The 23,559-nt window shown below is 48.3% G+C and overlaps 1 protein-coding gene across 1 annotated transcript; it reads left to right on the top strand.

The window, feature by feature from the left end:
• Window positions 1–261: 261 nt before the first annotated feature.
• Window positions 262–22,103, top strand: MTARC1 (mitochondrial amidoxime reducing component 1; the record flags this gene model as incomplete). Its single annotated transcript, XM_084245560.1, has 7 exons — window positions 262–548; window positions 4,140–4,313; window positions 8,987–9,149; window positions 10,706–10,846; window positions 15,031–15,092; window positions 15,197–15,268; window positions 21,977–22,103. 7 exons carry the CDS (start codon window positions 262–264, stop codon window positions 22,101–22,103), a joined length of 1,026 nt encoding a protein of 341 aa, XP_084101686.1.
• Between the last annotated feature and the right edge of the window lie 1,456 nt (window positions 22,104–23,559).

Here is a 23,559-nt window from a genome sequence, read left to right as displayed (position 1 = left end):
AAGAGAAACGGGTCGCTCGCAGCCGGGCGGCGGAGGTGGAGGGACAGAAGATGGTGCCGAAGCTCAGCCTCCGCCTTCCACCCCGGGGCCCGGGGTCACCGCCCGGGAGGAGGTCGCGCGGCTTTGATGCGCCGGGAAGGGCCGGCCTCCTCCGGGCCCCGGGCCAAGGCTGCTCCTCCCCCCGTGGCCCCGGGCTGCCGGGCAGGCGCGCTTCGGCGCTGGGTGCAGCCAGAGCGTCGGTCTCGCCCGCCTGCGCTCGGCATGGGCGCCGCGGGCTCCTCCGCTCTGGCCAGCCTGGGCCTCCCGGCGCCGCGGCTCCCCGCGCAGCCCCGGCCGGCTTGGCTGGGGGTGGCCGCGCTGGGCCTGGCGGCCGTGGCGCTGGGGACGGTCGCCTGGCGCCGCGTTGGGCCGGGCCGGCGCCGGCGGCGGCAGCAGGTGGGCACCGTGGCGCAGCTCTGGATTTACCCGGTTAAGTCCTGCAAGGGGGTTCCGGTGAGCGCGGCCGAGTGCACCCCCATGGGGCTGCGCAGCGGCCACCTGCGCGACAGGTAATACAGGGCCCGGCGGGGTGGGTAGGGTCCACCCACAGGTCCTCCCTCTGCGTTATAAAGACCCTGGAAGCAGGGCGGGCAAGGAAAAAGGACCCTTACCTCCCAAGAGCAGACCCGGGGTGCCTGGGAGGCTGGGCCTTTGTGTCCCGACCCGCCTTAGGGCGCCCCAGGATTTGCGCCCTCCGGGGGTGTGGTATCCGCCCCCTGTGGGGAGCCAGCGCGCCAGCCAACTTCTGAAACTCCATTTAGCGGAGGCGCGAGCTTGAGGGAATTGGTGCTTACACTTCATTTTTAGGAATCGTCTCTTGAGAACTTGGGGAAACTTGGGAGTTGCAGAGATCAGCCCCCCAAAGCACACCGAGTCGGAGTGCTTAATCATCAGGATAGCAGTTGAAGTATAAGCGTCTTGCAGCTTGAACGTGCTTATTTCCCGTAATTATTTTCCCTGATTCTCTCACTCTTCTGCAAGTAAAGAAGCTGAGGGTCCATGCCACAGGGGTCTTGGACCCAGGACTCTCGGTTTCCGTCACTCACTCTTGCTTTGTGAAGAGTCGTTGCATCAGTGCCCTGGCTGGGTAGTCACTTCTGCGTGAATTCCTGGGGGACAGCGAAGGTTACAAAACCCCAGAGCCACTGCTTTGCCCTCTTCTGGGTTTGGCTTCATGTCAGCACCCACCCTCCCTCATTGTAAGCCTGCCATTTAAACTCCTTTCTTCCAAAACAGGCCTCCCCACTTGGGCAAAGAATGCCCAGGGCAGACAGGGCTGTATGTGCCCCCCTCCCCGCCCCCCGCCCCCTCCTCCCCCCCACTTAGCTCTCTAGACACTGGGCAATTCATGACGTTGTTGGAAGGAAATGCCCCTCTGCTTCAGGAAGGAAGCCAAGAATCCAAGCTACTCCATGGTTTGTCCAGTGAACTCTGAAAGATGGTAGAATTCATTGAATTTGCTTTTTTAGGCCCAGGAAGCAAAAGGCATTGTAATTTTACTCTACCCAGTCAAAAAACATTAATTTAGCTCATATTATAGTAGCTAATGACAGAAGCTGGCATTTGTACCAGATGCCATGGTAAATTCTTTGTTTTTGCTATCACATACTACCTGAAAAGTAAAGCAAAAGAAGCAAGCAAAGCTCCCAGTTTTGGAGCTTCCTTTACCTTGCTAGGTCCCTAGGCTGGAAAATAATTAAACTGACACCAGAGAATAGTAAAAGAAAAGACTATCTTACTCACCTGTGCATGGAGGCCTAGGCACCCAATAATGTACCCAGTGGAACCTGGAATCGGCTCATTCCAGTGAGGTTATATGGTCTCTAGAAAGGGGCAATCCTTTGAGGGGAAAGACAGAACAAAGAATTTTGCAGTTTGCAGAAGGGATTTGGTGGAGTTGATGTGTAGACGCATTGTAGACAGCTTGCCAGCCTTAGTTTGGGGTAATAAGCCTCTAAAGGTGGCTTCCCATCTCCTCCCTGCCATGGACAGCTCCTATTTTTAGGGAGATAGATAATAAGGCAAAACAGCATTCTTGTATCTTCTATCCTCAATTAGTAACTGATTCAATGTGACAAGTGTCAGGTAACATTGAGAAGGGGGCACCAGAAATTCTTTGGGCTGGTCAGAAATGACCTCATAGCTTGAATGGAATATTAAAAAGGGATTATGTATTTTGTGGGTACAATGGAAAAGCCGATAGACTTTTCCTTCCTTTGTGGGAAAAACCTCAGCTCCTTCTACTGAATGATTCTTCCCTGTGCATCTCCTTCACTCTCACACAGCACACTTTGCTTCTGGGTGCTGGGCTTCCTACCACAAGCAGTTGTCTGTGGCACCAACTGGGTTGCCCATATTCATGGCAGGATTATTCACAGCAGCCAAACAAGAGGAACAGCCCCAGTGCCCTGCAGTGGTTGAAAAGGGAGACATGGTCTGCACACACACTGGAGCAGTGTTCAGCCACAAAAAGGAATGGATTTCTGACACACACACCACAGCATAGGTAAATCTCAATAGCATTATGTTAAATGAAATAAATCAGCCACAAAAGGACAACTATAATATGATTCCAGTTATTGCAAAGATCTAGAATAGGCAATTTCTTAGAGACAGAAGTAGGTGAGAGGTTGCAAGGATTCAGGCGAGAGGGTACTGGGGAGGGATTGCTTAATGGGTGTAGAGTTTCTTTTTGGGATGATGAAAAGGTTTTGGAAATTGATAGTGGTAAGGGTTTCACAACATGGTGGATGAACTGAAAACCACTTAAGTGGGCACTGAGCATTGTTGAGATCACACTTATTTGAGTATCCCTTCTTGGTTTGATAGACATTTGAGCTGTTTCCACCTCTGTTGCTAAGAATGCAGGTGTATGAGCTTGAGCACCAGTTTTCAGTGCTTAGGGGCATGTCCTTTTGCATATGCCCAGAGTTATATGCTATTTATATCTTCCCACAATCAACCAATTAAAAAGAAAACTCAGGCTGGTGTGTGTGAGGGCAAGGGAGGCCAGAATGACTAGGAGAGCAGCTGGATTCAAGAGTTAGGGTTGGCTCCTGAAAACAGGAACCATGAGGATTTTGAGTGAGGGGGAGGCATGATCTGAATTTACAATTGAGAAAGATCAAGCTACTTTTATTACTAGGAAGAATGAGTAGCAAGAATATTCATGAATTAGTATCTGTGATTTAGGAAGGACAGAGCTCTATCTGTGTCTGGGATGAAGGGCTGATAAAAATGCAGTTTGAGGAGGAAAAAAAGGCAGTTTGGGAACCATATTTTCTAGGGTGACTTGACAATTCAACCATGATGACCTGCTGGAAGTGACACAGGGATTTTTTAATGAGCTAAAGTATCTGCCATGTGTTCTTCTTTTGTCTGTGGTCCCCAGAGTATAGGTTCCTTTCTGTAATTGTAGTCATTCTCTCTGATACGAGTTTAAGTTAGCAAAGTCTTTCTTTGCTAACCTCACAAAAATGTGTTTTTTTTCCTGGAAATGTTTCTTTCTATTGCTCTTGATTCTCCATTCACCTTTTTCTGGGAGGTACATCTAGTCCAGGAGTACGGGTCAGGAAAAATATTGTCCATGTGAACAATAGACCTTGTAGCAAATTGCAGAATTCACAGTCCCAAGCATTGAGACATAGATTTTTTTTTTTAAAGGAGGGCATGGAATTGTCCAGGTGCCCATGGCTTTGTACGCTGCTTAACTGAACGCTCTATTCCACCAACAGTTCTTTCAGCAGAGCCCTGTGCCTACTGTCTGCCAAGCACTGTGCTTCCTTCTCCTTCATAGTCTTCTGTGAAATAGCCTCTCTCGTTTAATGAAAATAATCAGACCTCTGGCAATTGAGACAAAATCATAGTTAACCTCTTTGATTTCTGTGCCATCAAAGGGCAAAATGTTCCCCAGATATTATGTCTGATGCTTGAGTGATTATTAAACCCTTTGGAATGAACTGTCACTCAGTCATGCCTTGCTGCTGGGTTGATGTCCAGTACAGACACACACCAGCTCACTGGAGAGGTGAGGTGGCTCCTGGAGAGCCCCATCGCCCCTCGTGGTGATCCCTGCATGTCTTCTCTTTGGAAAATGGCAGGTTTTGGCTTGTGATCAACGAGAAGGGCAACATGGTGACGGCCCGTCAGGAACCTCGTCTGGTCCTGATTTCCCTGACCTGCGAGGGGGATGCCCTGACCCTCAGTGCAGCCTACACGAAGGACCTGCAGCTGCCCATCACCGCACCCGCCAGCAATGCGGTGCTCAAGTGCAGGTAGGAGAAGGCGGCTCTCAGCCCTGGCGTCAGAAGCTCTCGTGCAGCTTTGAGGAGGGGTCGACGACAGATGGAATCCTGGGAAATGATATCAAATGAACCGCTGTCTGCAAATGTGTTGATGGGAGATGGACAGACTAAAGTCCTATGTAGAAACCATGGGGACAAAGAGTGTTGATTGTCAGCAAGAGATAAATGAAACCACGGATGGGTAAAAGGGCAAAAGTGGGGTGGGGGTAGCTAAGGAGCGTGTCCTGGAAGAGGTGAGCTGAGATCTCTGTATCTCCGGTGGCTTTCCCTAGTCAGCCCTTCCAGAGCTGAGTGAGGGAAGGAGTCACAAATGATGGTGTGACGTGGTATTTGCTTCTACCGGCATTGGAAGTTCCAACATAGAAATGAGCAGCTGCAACCAAGAAATGGGGGCCTGGGGTCCCTGACATAGTGCAGACGCTCCTTCCTTAACATCCGAGGAATTATATCAGGAAAATTAATTTCTAGTAAATCATGTCCAGAATCGATTCTCTTACCCGTTTTGGGAAAATTGAAGTAGAGTCTCATTACTCTATTTGTACGGTTTTGGGCATTTTGATTAAAATGCAATGTGAATGCTCCAGGAAGTGCATCACATCAAAAATATGTCTTGGTAGAAAATGTCTAAAGACCTCCCAAACTCAAAATGCCATACCAGGGCATCCCTGGTGGTGCAAGGGGTTAAGACACAGCACCATGAAGCAATTCGCAGCCTCTGCAACATGAGTTCGATCCCCAGCCAGGGAGGTGACCCACATGGCCCAGCAGACCTCTCCTGACTCACCTGCTGCTCCCCTCAGCAGTGTATTTCAGTCAATCCACCTGTTCTGTTCCCCACTCTGTCTCTGGTGAATCCTCTCACCCCCCACACCTCTGGCCTGTACCCCAGTTCTTGTATACATAAATAAATAAATCTCTAAAAAAAATGTGATACCAACATATCTTATATAATATCTTAGAGTTTTAAATATGACAGATTTTCATTTACATGTGGTGGTTTTCTGTCTGTAAAAGGAATGCATATTCATAATTAAAGATGGCAAAATAGCAAAAAAAAAAGAAGGAAAACAAAATCCTCCTGAGATCATTTTGACATATTTAGTTATTATTGTGACATGTTTTCTTTTTGTCTCTATGACTTTTAAATTCAAATTGAAATAATATAAAAATCAGAGTCATGAATATTGTTATACAATTAAGTTGATATGTTAAGTATTTTTTGATATGTTTTTAAAAGAACTTCAGAAATCTCATTTTTCATGTTGGCATAATATTCATTCTGCTTCTAACATGTCTCCATGATTAAACATTTGTTTGGATTGTTTTCCATCTCTTCCAGGTATGAAGAAGAATGTGGTAAATATCTCAGCCTAAATTTTGTTTGTATTTCTTATCAACTCTTGAAGGAAAATTAAGTAGTCATTTTGTAAGAAAAAAGAGTCTGAGTCTGATAAATGTTTGATATAGGTTGACACATGGTTTTCTGCCACTAAGGGGATAGAGAGAATTGGGACTGTTAGGTAGATTATTGGGGCCAACACCCTCCTCCTGTGCCCACATCATCCCGGCTTTCAGGAGCGTTTGGATTTTACTTGTTTGTGCTTGGGTCTTCAGGGCCAGAGGGATGCTGGGTCAGCATCATACTGGACTGCTGAGGGCACAGGAGAAACATGGAGGCAAAGAAGATTGCAGAGAACATTCTGTGCATAGATAGGTGCTGACTGATGAACCTGAACCCCACCACCTACATTTGGAGGCTGCCATGAAAGAAAGTGTCAGGACTAGGCATGGCTAAATGCTTTTGATAACCCTAATAGATGCAGATGCTTAAATAATGTAAAATACTTCTTTTTTTTTTTTAAAGATTTATTTATTTATTTATACAAGCACTGGGTACAGTCAGAAGCGCGGGAGGGTGAGAGAATTCACCAGAGCCAGAGCGGGGAGCAGAGCAGGCAGAAGGACCGAAGTACACTGCTGAGGGGAGCAGCAGGTGGCAGGAGAGGTCTGCGCGCCATGCGGGACCCTCCTCCGGTGGCAGGGGAGCAGCCTGGAATTGAACCAGCGCTGCAGAGGCTGCGGGCAGCTTCGTAACCCAGCGCTCAACCGCTGTGCCACCGAGGAGGCCCTGTAAAATACTTCTTGTCAATCTAAGTCCTAGGCAGCCTCCTCTCTACTGCCTGCTGCTGGCCTTTCACCCTCCTGTACACTCAGCTGAGGAAAAGCCCTGGGACTGACTGGCTGTAAGGGTTTGTCCTGGAGGAAGAGGCTGGTTTCTTTGAACAGGCACCAGCAGAGAGCCATCTAACAGGGAGGGGGCACTTGAGGATGTCGACATGCATTTTGGTAATGTTGCCATTGCTCAGGGTGCTGGGAATGGACATTTTAGCCATCCCACTACACACACTCTCTCTCTCTCTTACTCATGCTCAGTTCTGCAAATCTTCCCTCTTTTATAGTGGATTTAATTTTGGAAAAAAGCAAGAAAGTTGTTTGGAGTTAAGTCTGATGAAGAAGGAGGTGATCAAGTTATGCAGGACTTTTTTCTTGCTTTAAAAAATATGGTTAGATTCAAAAGTAGTAAAGTCCACTTCTTGTGAGTCTTCTGAATTAATGATTAATATTAGATGAAGTACGATTAGTATTAGGATGACCATGATTTATGCAGAATCATAAACCACTCCTGTGCTTATTTGTTATTTAAATTGATTCAGCTTTTGAAAACCTTAAACACACTTATTTAAAAAGGAATCCTTATGCTTTCCTTGTGTATATGCTTTCCTTGTGTGTAAAATTTGCCAGGCATAGAAGACAGGGAAACATTAAATACATACAAATCCCCACCCTGTCTCTGGTGACTCCTCTCACCCCCTGCACCTCTAGCCTACACCCCGGCTCTTGTATGTATAAAAAATTGAATCTTTAAAAAAATAGGTACAAATAAAATTGCCTAATTCTAAGTAGAAACTATCACCCCAAGAGGTCTCTGGATCTAGTTCTAGTCTTTCTCTTTTGAAAAAGATGTACATGGCATGTTACCAGATTCAAGACTTGCCATCACTAGACTGCAGGGTTAACATGGTGGGGTCCAGCTCCCCTGGTGTTTCTTTCCTCAATAGTTATGAGGTACCACAACTCCCAAACCGTCCTGCTCACAAAATATCAGGAGACAACACTGCAAATCCCTCAGGGGTGTTAGCAGCAATCATGACAAGCTAGATTGTTCTTGTTAACTACATTTTAGATTCTATAGAACATTTGCACACCAATTACTTTGTCTAGTTTTATGATTGTATCAATTAAGTAGTCAGGCCTCGCTTATTATTTTTTTTTTGAAGTAATAACAGAATCTTTATTATTTCAGTTGTCTTCCGGCCATGTATGCTTTCTTGTTGATTTTCTTTGCCAGTGACTTTTAGGCCACTGCTTGTATCTTGTGACATATACCTGTGAGAAGCTGCATGAGGCAGGACATTTTTCTATTTGAAGTATTGCTCCAGCTTTGTTTCTTTTTTTTTTTTTTAAAGATTTGTTTGTTTGTTTGTTTGTTTGTTTATTTATTTATTTATACAAGCACTGGGTACAGTCAGAACCGTGGAAGAGTGAGAGAATTCACCAGAGCCAGAAAGAGGAGCAGAACAGACAGACTGACGTAGTACACTGCTGAGGAGAGCAGTGGGTGGCAGGAGAGGTCTGCGCGCCATGTGGGACCCTCACGCATTGGCTGGGGATCTAACCGGTGCTGCAGAGGCTGTGGGCAGCTTTACAACCCAGTGCTCAACTGCTGTGCCACCAGGGAGGCCCTCCAGCTTTGTTTCTTAAAGCAGTGTCAGACAGTAAGTGGAAGTTATCGGCTGCTGTGTAGTAAAATATGATTTCTCCCCCAGGCGCTTGTGCCAAAGCAATCAGAATTAGGATTCAGATTATTTTCACAGGTGAATTGTCTTGCAGTACTTTGGCATTGCTTAATTAACCATATGGGAAATAAGAGGAAGTACAGGAGGGCGACTAAGACTGGGCAACCTTATAGGATCCTGGGGAGGAAGTGCTTATAGGACAATCTGATAAATAGTGCTTGGCTCAGGAGATGTCAAGGGACATGATTGCAAACAGGCTGATGGTTGTCCTTTGGGTTTATCCTTTCTGATCTTTCATATAAAGGTATTAGAGTGAACGAACAGAAATCAGTTTCCAGAATGAGGAAGTGAGGCAGGAAGAAAAAGCATAACACACAGATTAGCCAGGACCATTAGTCAGACGTTCTGATGGCTATCCAGCTGAGAGAACCAGATTTTGCAGTCATTATAAGTTTTCTTTCTACATAGATCCATTCATTTCCTTCTGGAGAACTCAGTGTCTTCTCAAACTATGATCTCACTGTCTTCTCCCTGCATTCTTCCAGGGAGGGAGGTAGAGGTAGGCAGCACTTTAGTTTAAAATGAGGGACAGCAAGACTGGAAATGGCTTTCTTTTGGGGGCACATAGTGGTCAGAGGCAGGACAGGTTGAAACAACATCTCTCCATAATTCAGGAACTACAGCCACATCACAGCTGGCCGCAGCTTTTCTACCATGTGGAGGACATGCCAGAGACCCAGATTTTTCAAAGCACTGACCCTTCTTTGCCCTTGCTGCCCCCTGCAGAGTGCACGGCCTGGAGATCGAGGGCAGGGACTGTGGTGAGGCCGCAGCCCAGTGGATAACCAGCTTCCTGAAGACTCAGCCCTACCGTCTGGTGCATTTCGAGCCTCACATGCAACCGAGAAATTGTCACCAAATAGAGGAACCATTCCCACCCACAGACCAGGTCAGGGGAGCATGCTGTGGCTTTGGCCTTGGGTGTGTCCCATGGAAGGCAGGCTTTTTAGGGGGCAGATCTCCTGAACTCTGCTGTCATTGTGCTTGATAGACCGCAGGCAATGGGCGGAAACTGTCCTTCTCCTGGGAGCATCATCTGCACTTTTTGATTTGGGGGCTCTTGCATTTTCCCCATGAATATTTGCCTATGTCATGTCAGCCTGCTGGTGCAAAACTGTTGTACACCAACATCTCTCCCTTTCCTTTCTGTGATTGCATTAAGGTGTTCAACATTTTAATGGTTTGATGGCATTTGTGTCGGCTCGTAGGTGGCAAGTGTGTGCAGGTGCAGAGAGCCATACTCTGAAAACGCCATAAATGGCAAATATTGCAATAAAGAGAGTCCCACAATTTTTGGGTTTCCCAGTGCATTTAAAAGTTCTGTCTGTACTAGTGTGTTCTGTTGAGTGCGGAATAGTAGTCTAAATAAAATGACTAGACCGGCACTTACAGGAACACGGTGTACAATGCACAGTGCTTTGTAGCTCAATTACTATGGCATCTAAAAAATATGGGCCTCTCCTGGTGGTGCAGTGGTTGAGCACTGGGCTGCAAAGCTGCCCGCAGCCTCTGCAGCACCGGTTCAATCCCCGGCCACCAGACGAGGGCCCCACATGGCACGTAGACCTCTCCTGCTGCCTGCTGCTCCCCTCAGCAGTGTACTTTGTCAGTCTGCCTGCTCTGCTCTCCCTGCTGACTCTGGTGAATTCTCTCACCCTCCCGCACTTCTGACTATACCCAGTGCTTGTATAAATAAATAAATAAATAAAATCTTAAAAAAAAAAAAGTTTAAAAAGGGCCTCCCCTGGTGGCACAGCGGTTGAGCGCTGGGCTGAGAAGCTGCCTGCAGCCTCTGCAGCGCTGGTTCAATCCCCAGCCACTGGCGCGAGGGTCCCACATGGCGCAACAGAGCCCTCCTGCTGCGCCCGCTGCTCCCCTCAGCAGTGTATTTCGTCAAGTCTGCCTGTTCTGTTCCCCACTCTGGCTCTGGTGAATTCTCTCACCCTCCTGCGCTTCTGACTGTGCCCAGTGCTTATATAAATAAACAAATAAATCTTTAAAAAAAAAGTTTAAAAAGATGTATATATATATATATATATATATATATATATATACACTCAACGGAAGTACTTAACATTGTTGTGGAGTTGCATATCTGTGGAATCCATGTAATATTTTTCATCTCACATTATATAGTCATCAAACCCATTCACTTCACTAAACTTTTGAGAAATTGAAGGCTTAGAAAGGTGAGGTGACTTCCCCAATGCCACTGGCCAATGGCAGGTCTAAAATCACAAGTCCATGTTCTCGTCATTCCACCCATGTAATTCCTGTCATCTTCAAGTCTTCTTGAGGTTTCTGAATCACCATGATATTTCTATAAAAAGAATTAAGGGATGCTTAGAAAGTGTGTGCATCCCTGTGTGGGGGGGGGCGGGGGTTAGGGTGACTGCTAAGAAATTCCTGTTTGAGACACGCGTTATGATTTCTGTTTCCTCTCAGGTCGCTTACCCAGACGCCAGCCCATTCCTGATCCTCTCTGAGGCTTCGTTGACTGATCTCAACTCCAGGCTGGAGAAGAAAGTGAAAGCAATTAACTTCAGGCCCAATATCATAGTTTCAGGATGTGGTGTCTTCGCAGAGGTAATGCTCAGTCTTCAGTCTTCTTTGCCCCTTTCCTTGGATGTAATATTTACTTGAAGGTGTGAGAATCTTTGCTATTGGGTTAGATCAGCTGAAGGATGATTTCCGATTTTCCCTGTTATCGCACAACCGTCCGATTTTCCAATTTCTTGAACAGATGTTCAAAACAGTTTCTGTGTGGAAACGAAAGCAGATGCTGGCCTCGAGGACCAGGGTCTGAGACTGTAAAGATAATTCTTAGGAGCTGGATTAGTTCTTGACCGAGATTTACTTAGCAGAGTCTACCAGCACCCTCAGGTCTGCAATAATTTTGCAACAAAGTGAGTCATAAATTTTTCCTTTTCCTGGTGTACATCAAAGTTATGGCTACACTATACTGGGGACAATTTTAGGGGAGCAGGTGACAAATCTGATTTTCAGGGTACAAACCTTCCTCTGGTGGGTCTGGAGGAGGGGAGGCTGGTGGGGCTGCTGGAGCTAAGAGAGCAGGCTGCCACCCCCACCAGGAGAAGGCTCAGGACCTGCATGGAGGCTTCTGGAAGGCAACCCACTGGTCATCTCAGAACCCAGCTGCAAGAATTGTGGTCCTTTTCCACTTCATTACTCTTCACATCTTAAACCTTCAAGGGTGTCCAGTCATCTCCCCCCACACACAAGCAAGGAAACCTGTGCTGCCTCCTTTGCTCCCCTCCCCCTAGATCCATGCCCTTTCCTGTCATCATGACCCTGACCATTGTACCTGTGAGTGCTGCTTCTAGAAGCTTCTCTCCTTGTCCCTATCCTGTCTGCCCTTGCTCTTCTGCTGTTTGTACTACTTCTTACTCAAGCAAGGGCTTCCAAGGATCCCTGCCAGCCCCTCCTCTCTCTCCCTGCCTGTGATGGGGTGGCCCTCTCCTGCAGTTTCCCCACTTCCTGTCCCATGAAGGTCCTTCCCAAATGCCCCCAGTGCTCTCCCTCTAAAGTGTGGGGTGCCCTTTCCAACCACTTACCAGAAACATTTCTGTTGGTGACAAATTCATACTTACAAGCTCTCTGCCCCAGTCTCCCACTTCCCCAAAGGTCTTCCTCTGATGTCACAGTTTCTGGCTCAGGTGCCATATTTCTCTCACCCCCACCTGGACCTAAAAAGTGTCCCCTGGTGCCTCCCTTCCCATGTTCCTTCCAGCCACTCCACACCTGCTCTCTTTCTGTCCTCCCACCCTCTGGACAGATCAGTGGTCCCTCCTGGTGTTGCCCCAGCCCAGCCCACCCCTCCCTTCCCCCAGTCTCCACTGTGATCTGTACTCCACTGGCTGTGGCAAATGGTCAATGTTACTGACTTGCTCAAAAGCCTCAGTGATCCCCCATTTCTTAAAAGATCCCACTGCCCACTGTCCCTTTAAATCCCTCCATCAAAATGCTTTGGCAGCCTTTATGCTGAGACTGAAAACTGAGTTACACATGGGGGCTAGAACCCGATTCATGTCTGTAGGGTAAGTGAAAATGATATCAGGCTTTTCTGCCCTCCCACCATTAAGGATAGATGATGGATCTGCGGTCCTGAATGCATGCCTGATGGCGGGCACCTGGAGTAGGGTGTGGGCATTTGTAGATGGGATTCACCTGGGCTGAGAGACTGGGCTTATAAGGGCAGCGTCATGGGGGCACCAGCAGAACCACGAGAAGAACGAATAGAAGAGCAGAGAGGCAGAAGCAGAACAAATGGGAGAACCATGAGAAAAGCAGAAAACAGAGAAGCAGAGAGAATGAATGGAGGAAACAGGAGAGCAGCAGAGACCACCTGACAACGCTGGAGAGCCCAGATAGAGTGAAGACTTGCTGAGGGCTGGGAGGCCTGCCAGCCTCCCGGCCCCCTGGCACCCCTGCCTGCTGTGTGCCTGGTAAATCCTGATAAAAGCCTGTGAAAGCCACTGAGGCCTCCAGAACTCACTCCTTCACCCTGTCTGCTTGGGTCATAGAAATCCTGCTCCATCTTCCTGGCCCACTACAATGTCCTTGGGTGTCCTGGTCACCTGCAGTCTGGCCCTCAACTCTACTTAGAAGCCCTGGCTTTTTTTTTTTTTTTAAAGATTTATTTATGCAAGCACTGGGTACAGTCAGAGGCGCGGGAGGGTGAGAGAATTCACCAGAGTCAGAGCTGGGAGCAGAGCAGGCAGAAGGACCGAAGTACACTGCTGAGGGGAGCAGCGGACGGCAGGAGAGGTCTGCGCGCCATGCAGGACCCTCCTTCGCAACCCAGCGCTCAACCGCTGTGCCACGGGGGAGGCCCCAGCCCTGGCTTCTTAAAAGCCCCATTACAAGCTACCTCTTCCCTAAGCCTGTTCTGGAGAGATGCCTCCTCCATGGCCCCCTGAGTTTGCCTGCCCCGTACCCGGCTTGTCTCTGTGAGTTTCTTGCCCCCTCATGGAATGTGCTGTGGGAAGTCTTTCTTGGGGTCCTCTCCAGTGTTCTGGGCTTACCGTGCTGGCTCAATGTAGAACTTTCCCTTTTTGTCTCTGTGCTAAATAGACTTTCCTATGGTGGAATTTTTACCTTCTATATCTGTGCTTCAATTTTATGTGTTTATTGCACATGAAAGAGGCTCTGGAAATATTTCTTTAATGAATAATACTTAATTTCCTAGGGGGAATTCCTCTCCTTTGGGCTCTTTTATGATTTTTATGACCACAGCGCCCTCTGATGGAGAAGTGTGCGCAGAGCAGGCTGGGTGGCTCCCGCCCCAGGTGCCCAGCTTTCCCGCTGTTAGGAAACGTTCAGGTAGGATGGCTTAAAAAAAATCAAGAAAAATCCTCTAAAATAATTATTTCATTACATATTTTCAGAGGCATATATGTAAATTAATACTTGCAAAAGATTAAAACTAGTTTTATGATAGACAGCATTAAAGTTATGAAATATATAAAACATAAATGAAAGAAATAAAGATAAACAGATTACTATGAAAAAAAAAAGTAAAAAAAAAAAATCAGCAACACGTATGTCAGTTGGTGCAATTAGCTAAGCACAGCATTATGAAACTATCCACAGCCTCTGCAGCACGAGTTTGATCCCCGGCTGGCCAGGGAGCTACCCACATGGTGCAGCAGACCTCTCCTGTCTCCCGTTGTTCCCCTCAACAGTCAGTCTGCCTGTTCTGTTCCTCGCTGTCTCTGGTGAATCCTCTCACCCCCCCACATCTCTGGCCTGTACCCCAGCTCTTGTGTGCATAAATAAATAAATTTTTTAAATAATTAAATACCATAGGTATTTAAATCCTGTAGGCCTCTGTCTAGTGACCCACATAGGACTTCATTTTAAAATGAACTTCAGATGTTGCCTCTCAGCCCTCAGACAGCCCAACCCGCCCTTCTCTGAGGGTAAGGACCACAGGTGCCTTTGACACCTCAGTGCCCTCCCTTCTATGATTACTGGAGTCCTGACCCTTCTCTGTGATTCTGGAAATCTCTGCTGCTGTAGGTCTCAGCTTCTCCGTAACCTTCTCCAGCCAGAGCAGCTGGAAGTTGGGTCCCTCCAATCCCTGGGATAAGGTTGCTTCAGTTAAAACCACAGGCAGCTGCTGCCTCACATGGCTTTTCCGCCATTTCTCTGTAGAATACTGCTCATTAGCTTTCACATATGGTGTCCTGTCTCGCTAGCCTTGTACTTCAAAATAGGCCTTAATGACCAAAGTTACAGACAAATGCCGCAGAGCCTCCTGGGCTGAGCACTTGGTGAAAATTCCAGGGGATGCAGAGAAATAAGCCATTGGACCTGCTCCTGGCCTGGGGAGATGTAAGATCAAACACAAGCTTGAAGGATCTTAATCCACCTTAGGCAGGAAAAAAGGGACTCAGCACAACTTAGAGTAACCCCCTCACCGTACCCTCTCCTTTTCCACCCACTCTCTATGTGCCCCCTTTCCTACCACCCACCCCCACTCCCAGGGATCAGGGTGGCTTCCTGAAGGAGGAGACTTTCAATCCCTGGATATTCAGGAGAGAGAAGGAGCCTTTCATTTCAGGGTCATGAGCTGATGTATCCAAGACAGGGAGGGGACAGGAGAGTGTGCGGTTCCTCAGGACTGATGTGGAAGTTTGCCATTTTTGATGCACGTGGCTTGGTGTCAGTTCGGGTGACGTCCCTACACTGGTGTGTCAAGGCTGGGGCTCAGGAGTGCTGCTCTGAATTTTGTGCTTTGTCCCCAGGATTCATGGGACGAACTTCTTATTGGTGACGTGGAACTTAGGAGGGTGATGGCTTGTTCCAGGTGAGCTCCCAGGCCTGCAGGGGGAGGGAGGGGGAGGGGAAGGGATTGGGGAGGAGGGAGGGTTCTCTGCTTTGTCCTCTGCGTGACACTCTGTGTATGTCCAGGTGCATTTTAACCACCGTGGACCCAGACACTGGCATCATGAGCAGGAAGGAGCCACTGGAGACCCTGAAGAGGTAGGGCCAGATAGTTAATGTCCTAAGAGGAAGTAGTGAAAATCCACCCTCATGCAGTCTAAGGGATCCAGTGCCTGGGCGCTTTGGTCTTCAAATGTCTCCTTTCATAAGTAATTTTTTTTTTCATTGCAAATTCATGATCCAAACAAACCAATTAAAAAAAATCGCTTGGGTATTTTAGCAAATTTTATTATGGGCTGAGTATTAGATGATACCAAAATATGTTAGGTGTGCGCATGACATTGTGGAGATACAGGGATTGCCTATCTGATTTGGAGAAGCACGTTGAGATAGGTGTGGGGGAAGGATGTGATGTCTGGAACATGCCGTGTGTTATTTTAGCAAAAAGAGAAAAAAAACATGCTAATATCTTTTTTTAAAGATGTATTTATTTATGCATACAAGAGCTGGGGTACAGGCCAGAGGTGTGGGGGGGTGAGAGGATTCACCACAGACAGAGTATGGAACAGAACTGGCAGACTGACTGAAATACACTGCTGAGGGGAGCAGCAGGCGAGTCAGGAGAGGTCTGCGTGCCATGTGGATTGCTCCCTGGCTGGCTGGGAATCAGCTCGTGCTGCAGTGGCTGCGAACAGCTTCATAGGTTGCGTCTTAACTCCGTGCGCCACCAGGAAGGCCCCATGCTAATATCTTGACAAATAGAATCTGGGTGACAATTTTGTGGTCTACTTCTATATTTGCTTTAGAATTTTCATGGAGACTTTAAGTGAAAGATATACTGAGAATAATTTTAAGTTGCATGGGAAGATAGCATGTGCGGTATTTACTTTTTTGTTTTGATCTATATGAGTTTAGTTTCTAAGCTCGAGTTTAAATAAAATGCTCAAGTAGATAAAAGACGGGGAGTCTAAGTCAAAATGTTAGTGGAGGTGCTTTTTTGGCAATGGAGTTCTGGGGGTATACATGGGCCCTCTAACATTTTCCAATCAAACTGCGTTTCTGTGGCTAAAAGGACAATACAGGGCCCATGCGTTTCAACGCTGTTTTTGGCCAAAATGAGGACTCAGCCATTGCTGAGACTCTGAACTGGAGTCTCTCATCTTCATTGGTCCTTTCCATGTGGGATGCTGGGCCACAGGTGGGGTGTCAGGTCTCGTGTCTGCAGCTCCTGAGGCCCTGGGCTTTTACCCCAACATGTGTCCCAGGTATTACTTATGGGAGGGAGCAGCAAGGGTGCAGGGAGGGAGCTGCCAGCCCCCAGGAGACCCCAGTGACCATCCACACCAGAACCACGACGACCGAGCATGTCAGGGGAGCTGATGTGTGCGGCTTGTGGGACCCGACTCCTCCCTGGCCGACCCCCTTTCTTCCACCTCTCACCAGCTTGGGGCCTCTTGAGGGCTGCAATCGCTTTTCCTTTGAATAGCACCCATCCCTCCCTGGCGATTCTGCCTTTCCAGAGGTTGCTCTTGCCCCTCGGTGGGCAAGCTGTGGCCTGGCAATGACAGGTGTCTTCCAGCCAGCTCGTGTCCCCAGACCTGAGGCTCTGGCCCCTGAAGCGTGGGTCAGGAGCGCCAGGCCCACCAGGGAGATGGCTGACCTTCGAGGGCCAGTGCAGAGACAGGCAGGAGTGAAGTGCTGAGGGAACTTGGAGAAAGCAGGCCTGTGGGGGGTGCAGGGTGCGAGGGTGGGGGTGGGGGGTTGTTCAAGGATCCCCTGAAGTAAAAAGCAAATGACTGTGGTGCATCAGGTCTCCCACCACTGGGTGTGGATTTGCTGGAACACTCTAAGAGGGGCTACAGAGCAGCCTAAGGCAAAGTCCATCCTTTTGTGGGATGTTGTGTTTTTCTTTTTTTTTTTTTTTAAGATTTATTATTTATGCATACAAGAGATGGGGTGTAGGCCAGAGGTGTGGGGAGTGGGAGGATTCACCAAAGACAGAGTGGGGAGCAGAACAGGCAGACTGGCTGAAATACACTGCTGAAGGTAGCAGCGGGCAAGTCAGGAGAGGTTCTGCTGGGCCATGTGGGTTGCTCCCTGGTCAGCCGGGGTATCGAACTCGTGCTGCAGAGACTGCAGACTGCCCCATAGGCTGCATCTTAACGCCTTGCACCACCAGGGAGGCCCTGTTGTGTATTTCTTAAGACTTAAAACGACATTAGTTAACTTCTCTGTGAAAAGCTGATATGATGGAATATGTAGTGTCCCTTAGATCTCTTACCTTCGCTCCCAGGAGAACTAAAGTAGATTTTAGTTCTAGGGAGCAAAAGGGGGGCTGTTTCCAGCTGAAATTTACTACTTATTTGGAAATGCATAAAAATTAATGATAGGTGGATGACGATGTGCTAAGGGAAGGAGATAAGTTGTGAGAAAATGTCCAGGGTGGAGTCATGTGATCGGCCAGTGTGGGTGTTTGCTGTAAAATTTTGTTATTTGTTGGCCTGTTTGAGAATTGTCTTAGTGAGAGTTGGGGGGCAGAGTCACCCGTACTCCTGAGAGGAGGAGGACTTTGAGACGCAGCAAAGATAGACCACACCTGCTCTCAGCCCCTATTCATCACCGAGGGAATAAGCCAGCTTATCCGGCTTCCTGCTGCATCCGGGCCTCCGGTCCCAGGGAGAGTGGGGCCTGGGAAGGAGCCTCCTGTGGGTGCCCCTCCAGTCACTCAGCTGTGCAATTTGGGGGCTTGCCCATTACCCCTTTTTCTACATCCTGTTTTCTCTCTGGCCTCCAGCACCTTGCTTGGTGTCTGTAGCCCTCTCGCTCTGGATCTTGAAAGTCTGTGTTTGCAAGAGTTATCACCTTCGACTTGAAGGCGAGGAGCTGTCTGAATCTTCAGTGCCGCTCCCTGGGGCCTGTGTTTACAGAAGGATAAGCGACTCCAGCGTAGAGTAGAGCGAGGCAGATGCGGGGTCAGTCCTAATACCCCAGGAGACAGTGTAGCGAGCCTGCGTGTCTCCTGTCTCTCACTGAGATTTAAATTGCCACGCATGTAGTCATTTATGTCCTCGAAGGACAGGGGGCTGCAAATCCCACCTGGGGTCTCAGTCATTCCCACACAGCAGAGCTCAGAGTGCCTGCGTCTGCAGGAGGGGGTGCGGGGGTGGGGGGACTTTGTCTGTAAAATCCTCACCTGGCTGGGGAGCACTGTGAGGTCTGTCTGCTGCCTGGAGAATATGAGGATGGAATTACCCTTTTAAAGAGAAGGAAAGCTTAGGATGTTTATTAGATATTAAAGTTAGGTCGGCAGCTTCTTTTTTGTAGTTAAATATTTGAAGCATTTATTTTTCTTCAAAGTTTTATTGCTTTACCATTTGTTTACAAAAATACAAGTTTGGGAGTGCAGCTGCACTACCCTCACATGCTTCGCTTCCCTGGCCCTCCAACAAGGCACCAGTTCCCAGACCCTACCACCTACCTCCCCAGACGTGCCCCCCAACCACCACAGGTTACAATGACTCTGAGAGTCGTTTTTGCTATGTTTTGCCAGCTTGTTTTCTGTGCTTGTTTATATTCCATGAATGAGAGAAACCATCCTGACATTGTTTTTCACTTTCTGATATAATTTCATTGGGTGTCATCAGCTCAGACCCATCCATATGGTCCCCAAAGCCCAAGGCACGATTTCATCCTTTTCAATAGCTGAGTGGCAGACTTGCCCTCTTCTTGCTGAGGGGAAGGTGTCTCCCACGCTGATCCTACATCTCAGAGAGTGGCAGGAGGGCTGTCCTTGCTACCACATCTTGTGCCCAGTGGCGAGAACACAGCACATGGGCATCTAGGTACACGTTTCATTGGACACGTGGAAAACTTTGACTATAGGGACGTCTGTCACCAGCCACTGATGTCAGGCTGTGCCGTGCCAAAGTCAGAGCAGATAATGGTGGGAGGCTGTGGGGGGAGACAGACACCCCCTCCTAGTCTGCCTCTGTCACTCGCTACCTGTGTGACATTGACAAATCACTCAGCTTTGGGAAGCTACTTTTTCTGTAAAATCTGGACTCATAATGATACTTCTGGTGGATCAGAATCAGGCACTAAATAGAATTTTTTTAAAAAATAGGCGGTGAAATACTATAGACAAGGCCCCACGTGAGCTGTGATCACGGTGCCTCTTGTATACTGACCTGACACTTTACTCCACTGAGGAGGGGTGTGCATTGAGTGACACCCCCTCAACCCCCACCTCTTGCTCAGCCCCTGGCTCCTCCTGGTTTTCACATGCTGTTTGTGAGGGGCTCCATGGGACCGGCGGGAGCAGAGACCCTCCTAGGCACGGCCTGTCACTGGCCAGCGGGCAGAGACAGCAGAGGGCGGAGCTCACAGGTGCACAGTTCGCTGCAGCCACCGCACCTCCCGCACACTGCGCCCCCTGGTGGGGAGACTTGCTGAAGGGACGCAAAATGAAATGAGTGGTTGTATGTTTCATATTTATTGAAAGAGAGGATGCATTAGGAGAGAAACTTTTGAATGAACCTGTGACTTAGCTCCCAACACGTCTATGTATTTTGAAAATAATGATAGAAGATCCAGGTACTGGGTGACAGTCTGTTGGAAAAAGCTGAATGTACGCACGAATCTATAGTCTTATGTAATACCGCCTCATCCCCACCAGGGGTCGCTGGTGGTCTCCTGAGTGAGTCTCCCAGCCCCTGCTGCCTAGGGAGGCCACCACGGAGCTGGTGGTGGGGAGAGACTGGGGGAGGCAGGGGCAGTGGCCCAAGGGAAGTCCTGGCAGCCTGGGCGAGCCCAGAGCTACTCACTGCCCCACTCCCTTCCTAGATCGTACAGTGAGCGGCCACCTGCCTACCAGGTGACCAGACCTGCTCTGGTACAAACTCACTCCCTTGCCCCATGCTGGGCTGGGAGGGGAGGTGACTCCTTTTGGTCTTGCACCCTTGACATCTCTGGTGGGAGAGAGTGTGCATGTGAGTGGTTGATGGATGGGAGCAGGCTAAGCCTTTGTGTAGAAGAATAGCTGTTGGCCCCCTCAATTTTACTTAGGGCAGCTCTTGGCCTCGGGAGGTTTGCAGGTGACCATGGCTCACACTGGGAAGAAGAATCCAGACAATGTCACCAACCAAACCAGGCTTCTGACCACATCCTAACCACTTAGATCCCTGATCCTGGGCATGGCAGTTACTTCTCTGAGCTGATAGAAATTCCCACATAGGTTTATCATAGGGTTGAAAGAGATAATATTTGCGATGCCCTTTATAAACTATCAATATATGACATGCAGAGCTCCAATTCCCCATTCCCTCCCTGAGGGAGTCAAAGTTCAGGACCTCATGGGGACTACAGGGCTGGGCAGCAGAAAGAAATCCCAAGCCAGAAAAGTGGCAGATTCGCCTTTGATTCAGAAGAGGTCACCCTCCCACAGACACAGTACCCCAAATGTCCCTGGGGTTGCATGCACACAGGAGAGACAGGCTAGGAGTGATGCCCGGGTTCTCAGTTCCAAGGTCATTGCAGAGACCTGACCAGGGAGGGAGGCAGTACTCTTGGCAGGGCTGGCAGCCTGGGTCAGTGGCTAGTGGGTTTCATTTATTTTTTGATTTATTCATTTCTTGCTCAACCAGCGCTGTATGTGTAGGACACACGGCAATGGCCACACAGAATCCACGCAGCTCATATGGTGTCTGCAGTCTGGGAAGTGGTGGGGAAGGAAGAACGGAGCATCTCCAGAAGGGGGCGCTACATTTGACTCACTTTCATTTCTCATTCATCATTTCTGACGTGAAGAACAGAATTCAAACTTAACTGATGCAATTAATTTTTTTAAAAGGGAGGCAGAAAGAAACAAGTGCTGTCTTTAAAAATGTTTTCACTATTAAAAATAATGTAAAATTGAAGTTAAATGGGAAAGTGAAGGAAAGCTTTGTGCAGGTGGAGGAAATATAGGGTACATTCAGTGTGTTACTCCCACACACCTGCTCCTATGCACACTTTCAGGGGCTTCTAGTGTTTTCTGCTTTACAAAGTTATTCACGCCACTAACACATTCATCAGCTCAGAAAACACCATGAGACTCCTGTGATGCCAGCACCCAATGTTGGGGTGAGGAGGCTGGGGAGGTCAATAGAGCCCTATTCTCCAGGAGTACCACCTGTCACCTGGCAGGCCAGATAGACAGACATGCACCCTGACTCTGAATGTTCAAGGGGCAGGCAGAGTAAATAAAAGGTGACCTCACTCCAGCTGCAGGATCCTGGGCTTCCTTTCTGCGATCTGTGGCATTAGAGTTGGGTCTTGCAAAAAAAGGGTAGAATTCCAAGATGGCAATAGTGGGAGAACAGTGAGCGAAGGCAAATGAGGTGGTGCAGGAAGACTCTCAGCATGTGACAATGAAGCTGGAGCTGGAGGGAAAGGTGTGAAGGATGATGCTGGGAATCTGCAGGTGGGTGGTCTCCTGACAGAGGAGCAGGAGGAAGGATATCCAGGAGAAAAGAAGAAAATACATATTGAATGTCTGACCTCTTAATGCTGAAACAGAGAGCACTGCTTGGAGAAAAGATAAGGGGAGGTGGCCCTTGGTTCCTCTTCTCTAGCTTGTGCCCAGGCAGCTCCCTGCACCACCGGGAGGCACTGTTCCACAGACTGGGCAGGGGAGGGCGCTGTCCGCTGCTGGACAACATGGTGGCTCTGTGTGAGGTGGACCCTCCTGGCCACAGGGAAGCAGCCATGTGCTGTCTGAGCTCTCGCTTCTGTCCGCTGTTACTCATCATGATTTCTCTCCTACCGTAGCTATCGCCTGTGTGATCCTTCTGAACAAAAGTTATATGGAAAATCACCTCTGTTTGGACAGTATTTTGTTCTGGAAAACCCAGGAACGATCCAAGTGGGAGACCCCGTGTACCTGCTGGGCAACTAATAGGGTCGTAGACCTGGTATTGATGCCTAGAGAAATGCCCTTAAAGAAGCCAATGCTTGAAGAGCAGGGTTTTGGAATGGACACTGCAGCCTTTTCTTTAGAAAAAAATTTTTGGCCAAGATTTCCCTTTTTTGGATTTTCTTGTATCTCAGTGCTTCCGGGAGCTCAGTGCACAAAGCAAAGAAGTAACTTAGTAAAACTTCTGGAAGATCCTTACATGAGAAGAAAGGTTTCTGAAAACTCTATGAAACTATGATTGTGGGATAATTCTCCTTTTTCACTCACCTACCAGCACATTAACTTCCATCATCAATAAGTGAGTGAGAGGAAAGTTCTGGAATGTTTTAATGCCCCAATGCATGGTGAATGAAGTGGAAGCCCACTATCTCCCCATGTAAGACTGGAAATACATTTTGTTTTTTTCCTTGAGCCCTGGGCTTGCTTTTGAAGGGGCACCAAGAGCCTGCCTGTCAGGTAACTGAAGATGTTCACTTGTCATGCATCATACATCTTTCGTACATATCTACAATTTTTTCATGCATCTATTGCTTTTCAGATAGTGTCGATGAGGATTTGATGGATCCTTCATGGCATGCATTGCTGCTGGCTACAGGACAACAGAAATATTAGGGTAGAGGCCTCCCTGGTGACTCAGGTGGTTGAGCACAGCGCAATGTGAAGCTGTCTGCAGCTTCTGCAGTGCGGGTTCGATTCTGGCTGGCTGGGGAGATACACACCTGGCATGGCAGACCTCTCCTGTCTCGCCTGCTCCTCCCCTCAGCAGTATATTTCAATCTGCCTGTTTTGTTCCTTCCTCTGTCTCTGGTGAATCCTCTCACCCTCCTGCACATCTGGCCTGTGCCCCAGTTCTTGTATAAATAAATAAATCTTTAAAAAAAAGAAAAAAAAAGAAATGTCAGGGTAGAAAATCAACTCATAAATCAATAAAGTGGGGGAAAAAAGATGAAAATCAACTTAATGTGAGCAGCCGTGGTGACACCCTGACATGGGACATGAGAAAAGCAAGAGAAGCAAACCCTTCCTTGCCATGAAACAAAATGTCAAGTCTGTCTCCCTCATGATCCAAAATTTTCGAGCACAGGAGGCGTAGTCTTATGTCTGAGATGCTGTTGGATGTTGCTCAGGGAAATGCCCACGCAGCGAACGGCCTGACAGCTGCTGCCACCTGGCGGCCCTGCGTGGTGCCTCAGCCCATGCTGTTGGAAAACTTGAAAAATGCTGGTGGATGGGTCTTAGTTTTCTGTCCTAGGAAAAGTTGTTTAGAAGGGAAGCCGGTGTTGTGCTTGGTGTTGTCTGCTGGCCTGCCATAGGCAGTGGGTTTCCTACAGCACTCGGAGGGGCTGTGATGTTGTGGGTCCTGCCGGGTTCTCCATGGCAGGATGCTCCTCCCCAGATTCAGGTGAAATGGAGCTGAAGTCCATGGATGAGAAGAAAC

This window comes from Talpa europaea, assembly GCF_964194135.1.
Source record: "Talpa europaea genome assembly, chromosome: 10".
Classification (NCBI taxonomy): domain Eukaryota; kingdom Metazoa; phylum Chordata; class Mammalia; order Eulipotyphla; family Talpidae; genus Talpa; species Talpa europaea.
The sequence above is the reverse complement of the archived record's forward strand: the minus strand, read 5'-3'. Positions and strand labels throughout refer to the sequence as shown.